General features: G+C 45.1%; 1 protein-coding gene across 1 annotated transcript; it reads right to left on the bottom strand.

The window, feature by feature from the left end:
- Window positions 1-525: 525 nt before the first annotated feature.
- LOC127668552 (putative protein FAM90A10) lies at window positions 526-4,388 on the bottom strand. Its single transcript, XM_052162190.1, has 4 exons — window positions 4,269-4,388; window positions 3,062-3,237; window positions 2,530-2,611; window positions 526-1,449 (listed from the first exon to the last, which is right to left on the bottom strand). The coding sequence occupies exons 1-4, from the start codon at window positions 4,386-4,388 to the stop codon at window positions 526-528; spliced, it is 1,302 nt and encodes a 433-aa protein (XP_052018150.1).
- Window positions 4,389-8,969: the final 4,581 nt, after the last annotated feature.

The raw sequence follows: 8,969 nt of genomic DNA, 5'->3' as shown, positions 1-8,969 counted from the left end.
ACAGGTAGGAAGTACCTGTGCACTGTGTCAAAATATCTTAGTGTCAACATGGTGAACCTGAAGCAATAGTTTGAGTTCCACTTGGGTTTGTGGATTGTTATTGGGTCATAGGTAGTGTGAGAAATCCTATGTCTTTGTCCCAAGAACATGAATGCATAGACATAATTTCTAGGGTAACTTTATTGAAGAAAGTAGAAAACCTCATAAGATGGGACAACTGGCAGATAGTTTTGAACATTTAAGTAGCTGAAAGGACATACTAGAGGTCACTGATGACAAGAGTGGAGAGGACAGGTGACCTTCAGAGGGCTTCTCAGAGGCACACCTCAGAGTCCAGAGATCATTCTGAGGAGAGGGTAGTTGTAGAAAGAGGAAAGGGATGTGATCCCATGCACTATAGGGGCTCTCATCTGGAAGAAACATGACAAGATACCGTCATGTCATCTACCTGGACAATTAGGGAGAGGATTAGCCTGAAAGAATCTGGCAAGTCTGAGCAGGGGAGTAGCATCTTCAGGTGGCAGCTCATTCTCCATCACTGTCCTTGGAGGAGGAGGAGACCCAAAGGTCCTCATAGAGGACACTCACTTTGGCCTGGGATCCTGCTGCCTCTCCTTCCTTGGGGAAGGCAGGGCTCTCCAAAGGAGGTGTTTGCTTCTCATGGGGAAGTGGTGGGGGAACTGTCAGGAGCCTGCAGCTCCAGCAGTTACTACCCGCTCTGGTAAAGATCATTCTCAGGGCTTGGCCTCCAACATGTCCAGAAGACGGCTGGTGGGACTCCATACAGGGTTTGGTTGGGACCAGTGCTGGCCTGCTATGTAGCTGTTGGTCAGTGCTGGGTACCTGGGCTGCTAGTTTCTTGTTCATTTCAGCTGTGCCTTCTAGTCCAAGTCTGTTAGCAATGGGAGGAGACTGACTGTCCATGGTGTCCATGGAACCTGGTCCTGCATGGCTCTTCTCTGGTGCATTGGTAGAGTTAATTCTTTGTTTCTTTGGAGGATTCTGGCTAGGCTGAGTGGGGCACCGGGAAGTTTTCTTACCTGGGGCCCAGAAGCTGAGTTTGGGGTTCTGTCTATTGTGGTGGATGACAGGATGCTGCTGGCTGGGCTGCATTTTCCTACTGGGACCCTCAGTTTTTGACTCTTTGTGGGACAGTTCACCGATTGCATGACTTTTGGGGACAGCCACAGGGTGTTTGTGTGAGGTACCCTGTAGCTTTTGATCCAGGAGCTTTTCTGAGGATGTGTTTTTTCCATCCTGCCTGAAAACTGACTTGGCACCACCAGGGACAGCCACGTTCTGACCTTCCTTCTGTCTGGAATGTGAGATGCAGGAGCTGTCAAAGCTGTGGAGGGCAGGCTTCCCAGGGCACGTCTGCTTCCCAAGAGATATTTGGTCTGGTGGCACAGACATCTTTCTGTTCCCAGGAATGCTTGGCATCTGTGGCTGCTGTAGAAAAGACAGACATATGGAGAGATCAGTAGGGCACTGTCAGCATGGAAGATGGACCACCTGGAGGATGGGCAAGTTCCTTCTCACGTGCATCTGACAAGAGGTACATGAAGAGAAATATGATGTATGGATAGTCAGAGAGACACCCAGGAAGATGTCTATGATATTTCTTTGGTCATAGAAGAACAGTTAGAGTCAAGTTACCACATAATTTACAGCATAGTTTTGAAAATTCTAACCATCTTTCTTGGGATATGAAGCGGGGCAGGAAGCATTGGCTTGCCTTACATCTGTCTCTCCCAATGGTCTTTGAGGTGAACTGTTGTGGGAAAGCTACTCGCTGGTCCCTGTGACCTCACCGTCTCCAAGGCTAGCTCTGTGCACTGACTGCCCATCTCCAGTTTCTCTTGCTGAGGATTCTGCTTGCATTCCCAGTCATCCACCCTCTGTGGTCAGTGGTCACAAATCCCAATAACCCGGGAAAATCAAAACTCTAGAGGCTTGTGATTTATCATTCAGATTTATATCAGCAAATTCTCAACCCACAAAATAGTCACACAATAAATCGAAACTCAAGTGACATAAATACAAGCTACATACCTAGATGGGGCAGACACACCCTAATTATTATTTAATCATCTATCTGAGAAATTCCTAGTGCTTATGGCTCCCAGAAATATGTGGTTTTGGCTCCTCTTCCTCTCCTATAGGTTCCATCTTGCCCTTCCTTCCCCAAACAGGTCACCAGAAAACTCGGGAGAGTAGACCCTGTTTGTAATCTGACCACAGGGGGAGAGCACTGGAGCCCTAAATCCATGGGCAAGTTAGGAGGACCCTGCCCCTCCTCCAGGCGAGCTGGTCCTTAAGGAGACCTGCAGCAGAGGCTCGCTCACTCATCCAAACACAATTCATCCGAACTATGACAATAAACAAATGGATCGTTGCTGCCAGAGAAGATTTGTGAAATCTGGCTTGTACAGACGATGAGGTTAGCAAATAGGCCGGGCAGAAGGAAGGTGCCAAGAGGCAGAACTGAGAAAAAGGGACTTTCAAGAACAGGGTATCTACTTTACTTACAGCCAAGTTGACCATCTGTTCCCCCCTTTGTGGCTCCCTTGGAAATTTCTGGAAGGGAGCCTTCTTCTGCTGCTCATCATACCTGTGGGACGGACAATGGTGCGGGGACACTTCAGCTTTCCTCTCAAATAGTCACTCACTCACTCACTCACTTACTCTCTCACTCACTCACTCACTCACTCACTCACTCACTCACTCCCTCACTCCCTCACTCACTCACTCACTCTCTCACTCATTCACTTACTCACACACTCCCTCACTCCCTCACTCCCTCACTCCCTCACTCACTCACTCCCTCACTCACTCCCTCACTCCCTCCCTCCCTCCCTCACTCACTCCCTCACTCCCTCACTCCCTTACTCCCTCACTCCCTCACTCACTCACTCACTCACTCACTCACTCACTGGCCAGCAGACTCTTTACCAGCTCTCAGGCCCTTTCCCTTTGGGAACTGAGAGATAAGACATGGTATCTCCATAAGCTCGGCTTTACCTGGAGCCTTCCCTCCTCCAGCCCTGTTCCCATCACTTACTTCTCTCTGGTGACTGGATTGAGTTTCTGTAGACCCTGGGGCCTGCAAGGATCCTTGTTCTCTTTCTGTATCCTGGCTCCCAGAGGCTGTGGGACTAGGAGCGCATGGCCTTGCTTCATGGGACTCGTTCTGCTTCTTGCAGTGTGGCCAAAGGCCTCATGGCTTCTGCATTTCACCTGTGAGGAGCAAAGGAGATATCGGTGAGTCTCAAAGAGATCCCGGGACATCTCCACCATCAATCCCCCCTCAAGGCCAAAAGGCCCTTTAAGGTTCTCTGTGCATGGGCAACATTCACTACAGAATGGGTTGAAAGTCCACCTGCTTGTTTCCTTGAACCTGGAGGAGGCAAGCATAATTGGGAGATGCATGGGTGAAGACAGGGAGCCCTGTATCTGCCAACAGACCAATCCTGCCAAAGAGCAGGGGAACAGTTCCTTTGTCTGGCCCTCTGATTCCTCTGATATGATCAGGGCCCTGGATCAGAGTGACAAATGTAAGAGGGTACTGGACCTTAGTAGACTACCCAGACATTTGCATAACTATCTCCAAGATGGAAGTTCCCTGGAGGGAAAATGGGGAAAGGGAATAACATTTGAAATGTAAATAAATAAAATATCCGTTAATAATAATAATAATAATAATAATGATAAAACAAATACTGGAGATCTAATCCATCCAGTCCCATTATTCTGGGAAGTCTCTATTTTTTTTTTTTTTTTTGGATTTGGTTTTTTCGAGACAGGGTTTCTCTGTTTAGCCCTGGCTGTCCTGGAACTCACTCTGTAGAGCAGGAAGGCCTTGAACTTAGAAATCTGCCTGCCTCTGCTTCCCAGAGTGCTGAGATTACAGGTGTGTGCCACCACTGCCTGGCGGTAAAGTCTCTATTACCCTTGTAATAATACTATTTACCTTGCCCTTGAACCTCCTCGTTGTTTCTGTGCCTGTCCTATTGTTAACTGAAATACATCAACCTAGAACTTGATTTCTGTGCCCAAAACTCACTGGGAGAAAGGCTCAGTGACCCCCTGGAATTCAGGGGACCCACCTACCCAGTGCACTGTACCAGCTGGATACACAGGACTTTCTATTAGCTTAAGCCCATATCCCAGCATTCTCCTCTGGTGGATCCGCACAATACAAAGATTTGGGGTGTGGCCCTGTCTCACCTAGGCCCAGGGCTGGCTGACACATATAGGCTTCCACTTACCCTAGGGTTCTCCTCTTTCAGTGATGGGACGGTCTGTTCCCATGAGCCTCTCGGCTTACTCTGGGCTGTTTGAGTTGGAATGGATGGAAGGACCTTCTTGGTCTTCCTTTGTGACTCCATTTAGTGGACCTGTTGGCTTTGATTTCCTGAAATAGAGTTTAACAAAAGAGTTTCAAGCAGTGGGATTAAGTTTCAGGACAGGATAGGAATACAGGGCCTGGTGACGGCCATCAGAAATGCACCAGGTTCTGTGTTTCTACCTCCCAAGAATATTCCATCAGAAACTTAGGGACTTGAAGTTGTAACATTCAGGGAATGTTTCCCTTCAAGAATCCACCACTGCTGCCAAACTCTGAAGGAGAAAGTTCTATTTAAGTGAAATGCCTTCACCCTCACATGAGAGATTCTTCACCTTTTCAGATTCACTTCAGAACACTCCTGTTTCTAACCACTCACCTCAAGCAGAGTTTGATAAATATTTCCACCTGAGAGCCTGCCTCTCTCTGTGATGCGTTCAGCGGCTTCCCTGAGCTGTGGAGTCTGGATCTGTGTACCAGGAATCTCTTTCAGGAGCCTGGTGGAACAGGACTGAAAAGATGGCGCTGCATTGGCTTCTTATAAGGTCCCCTGAAGGTCATGAGCTCTGTGATCCAATCTCATCAAAGTAGAGGTTTACTTCCACATCTCATAGCTCCTCCCCACCCACCTGACTCCAGGAGGATGGCCCGCCCACACCCAACCTGACCTCTAAACTCCCTGGAGACTCCAGTCTCTTGAGGAGACTGATTCAATTTTTTCTGACCGAACAACAACAACAAAAACAGTTGTTAACAATAAAAGAATGGCTATGAGAATCACCATCCCTGACCTCAAGCTGTCCTATAGAGCAATAGTGATTAAAACAACATGGGATTAGTACAGAGACAGACACGCTGATCAATGGAATAAAATTGAAGACTCAGAAATAAAACCACACACTTCTGGACACCTGATCTTTGACAAAGATGCCAAACATATACAATGGAAAAAAGAAAGCATCTTCAATATATTGTGCTGGTCTAAGTGGCTGTCTGTATGTAGAAAAATGAAAACAGCCAGGTAGTGTTGGCACACACCTGTAATCCCAGCACTCTGGGAGGCAGAGGCAGGTGGATTTCTGAGTTTGATGCCAGCTTAGTCTACAGAGTGAGTTTCAGGACAGTTAGGGATGTATAGAGAAACCCTGTCTCGAAAAAACAAAATCCAAAAAAACCAAAGAAACAAAAAAAAGCAGAAGAAAAAAATGAAAATAGACTCATAATTGTCACCTTGCACAAAGCTCAAGTCTAAGCAGATCAAAGACCTCAAACTAAAACTATATACACTGAAGGTAAAGTGAGAATGAACATTGAACTCATTGCACAGGAGGAAATTTCCTAAACAGAATTCCAATGGCTTATGCTCTAAGAGGAAGAATTGATAAATGGGACCTCATGAAACTGTAAAGTTTTTGTAAGGCAAAGGACATAGTTAATAAGACAAATCTGCAACCTCCAAATTTTGAAACAAAATCTTCACTTACCCCACACGAGAGGGGTACTATCCAGAACACCTGATCTTAAGGCATCAGCACAGAGGCTTTAGTCTTGATTTAATACTTAAAGGCACTAAATGGGAAGTGGAAGTGGATGGCCAAACAGGGTAAATGCCTTTGAGTGGTTTGTTTTATGCAGATGTATCAGGAGAGGCCACAGCAGGAATGTTAGAGCACTGACTTTCACTGTATTCTAAGAATTCCAAATTCAAGTCCCCAAGTCTCAGACTGCATATGCTTGGGAGGTGGAAATGCAGATACAGGTTCGTTTTTGATGGGCAGCAGAAGACCACTAATTCTTGCATGTCACGAAACTTAATTTCATTGGTTAAAACCCTTGTTTCCTTCCACTTCAGGAAATCAAAGCCAAGCAGAGCAGTGATGTTGCACGCCTTTAATCCCTGCATTTGGGAGGCAGAGGCAGGCAGATTTCTGAGTTTGGTCTACAGAATAAGTTCCAGGAAAGACGGGGCTATACAGAGAAACCCTATCTCAAAAAAAAAAAAAAAAAAAAAGTTTAAATCCAGGCATGGTGGTACACACCTTTAATCTCAGTGGATGTTTATTAGAAGTTGGGTGTGCTCCTAGGGACAAGGCCGGCTGCGACTGGGTTTGAGGTTGGGGGGGAATGGATTTTTCTTGTGTTGGAGGCCTGGTGTATTGAATAATGAGGTGGTAGGACAGTGGATCTCTGGGAGACAGCCAGCTGCTTAGGACAGCTGGGTGTGCCCCACAGGACTTGTCAGGAAGAGGGATTCACAGCTATTTTAAAACGTATTAAGTGTAAAATCATGTGCTTTCTTCTTAATGGTAACTTGTCGTGGTTTACACACAAAAGGACCCACATTCCTTTTATGTATTTGTACATGTAAGTACATGCAGGTGTTTGTGTATGTGTGTCAGAACACATGTGACATTCACATGGTGGCCAGAAGAGATTGTCAGCTGTCATTCCTCATACCTTATTCTCCTTCTTTTGAGACAGAGACTCTCAACAGTTTGTCTCTGGCCACGACTGCTGGCCTTAGCTGTCACCGAACCCTAGGGATCCATTTGTCTCTGCTTTCCCAGACCTTGGGTCACAAGCATGGGGCTGTGAATACCTGGCTTTTAAATGTGTGTTCTGGGACTTGGACTCAGGTCTCTGTCTTTATGGGGAGTCAATCGCTTTATGACGGAGATAATTTTCCAGCCTCAGAAATAGTTTCAACAATACCCCACTCCTGGTTGCAGCATCTGCCTTAGTCAGGGTTTTACTGCTGTGAACAGACACAATGACCAAGGCTTATTTTAGCTTCACAATTATAATCTACTGGAATAATGTGTAGTTTTGATTTCTCCCTTGAAATACCAGTTATTTTAGTAGATAAATTTAAGTAAGGGGCGTTTTCCAAACATTTCCACTGTTCACATTTAGCTCAAAAGAGCTTTTTCCTCCCCGTGGTCCCAGCACTCTGCCTTTTATCCCGTGTGTGTAACTCTCCCATTAGGATGCATCTGTCCAGATAGCAAAGGCCAGAGCCACAGGATGGGCAGGAGTGACTTCAAAATGTTTATTGTGAAAGTGAGAAGAAATGCTTTATGGAAAAGGCCATCTTTCGAAGGAGGGGTTATTGAGTGACATGGCCACTAGAGGGCGCGAATGCCTCTATTCTGATCTTGGCTTCTCATCACTAAGACTCTTGTATGATTAAGTATCCACTTTTCATAAGTTTTCTTTTCGTTCAGTAATTTTTTTATTTGTTGGCCTCTTTTTTGTCTCTTGTGGTGTTCCACTTTTCAGTACTATATTTGGTTGCAAACCCCAAATCTAACTGCTACACAGAGACACTGGGTGGTTCTCATTTCTATTGCTCATGTCCAAAAACAACAACAACAATAGCAACAACAACAACAACAACAAAAGTTCTGTGTGATGGTTTGTATATGCTTGGCTGAGCCCAAATTAAATGTTGTCCTTATACGAGTTGCCTTGGTCATGGTGTCTGTTCAGAACAGTAAAACCCTACCTAAGACAGAAGTTGAAACCAGGAGTAGGGTATTGCTGTGATAGGCCAGACCATGCTTTTGTTTAGAAGAATATGAATTTTGGGACTTTGGGTTTGGAAAGCTGTGTAACGTTTTAAGTGGGGCTTAATGGGCTATCTTGGTAGGAAGATGGAAGACTTTGTTGCTGAGAGTGTTTTGACTTGTGCATTCCTAGCCCAAGACGTTTCAGTGGGGAACCTCAGAATGTGGCCTAGAGACTGTTTTTGTGATGTTTGGTGAAGAATGTGATTGCTTTGGGCCCTTGTCTGAAGAGTCTACCTTAGTTTAAGGTAAAGAGATTTATATTAATTATATTGACAAAAGAAGTTTCAAAATATTCCAGCAGAGACTTTTTTTTCTGGTTAAGTCTTATGAGGAGTGTTTTGAACAAGCACAGTAATCTTAGAAAGGAAAAATATATGGTTTGAGTATTAAAGGGGAATGAGGAAGGGATATAGAGCTGAATCCTATGTTCAAAGATATTAAATTGAACAAAGATATTAATGTTGAAAGGTATTAAATTAAGTGATTGATGACCTTGGGGCAAGATCCTACACAGCTAAATTTAGATCCAGGCATGGTGGTACACACCTTTAATCCCAGGAGACAGGCATGCAGGTCTCTGAGTTCAAGGTCAGTCTACAGGGCAAGAATATCCAGGCCAGCCAAACTTAGGCTGCGGAGGTGTTGGAAAACCTACAGCTGGTGACAATGTAATAGAACATGGGATGGCCATGTTCCAGCTCTGGCAAGCAGCAGAACTCAGCAGCTTTGGCCATTTAGAGTGAAAAAGAGAAGGAACTACTGAGACAGCTGATGCTGGTTAGCTGGACCTAAGAAAGCAGTGGTGATTAAGAAGAGATCAGGAGGGCTGGTGAGCTGGCTCAGTGGTTAAGAGCACTGAGCTCCTCTAAAGAGCACAGTTCTTCTAAAGGTCCTGATTTCAAATTCCAGCAACCACATGGTGGCTCACAATGGTCCTTAATGAGATCTGAGATCCTCTTCTGGTGTGTCTGAAGACAGCTATAGTGTACTTACATAAAACAATAAATAATCAATAGAAAAATAAGTAAATGAATTAATGAATGAATAAATAAATG

This window comes from Apodemus sylvaticus, chromosome 18 (genome assembly GCF_947179515.1).
Source record: "Apodemus sylvaticus chromosome 18, mApoSyl1.1, whole genome shotgun sequence".
Taxonomy (NCBI): Eukaryota; Metazoa; Chordata; class Mammalia; order Rodentia; family Muridae; genus Apodemus; species Apodemus sylvaticus.
This window is presented reverse-complemented; position numbering and strand designations above follow the sequence as displayed.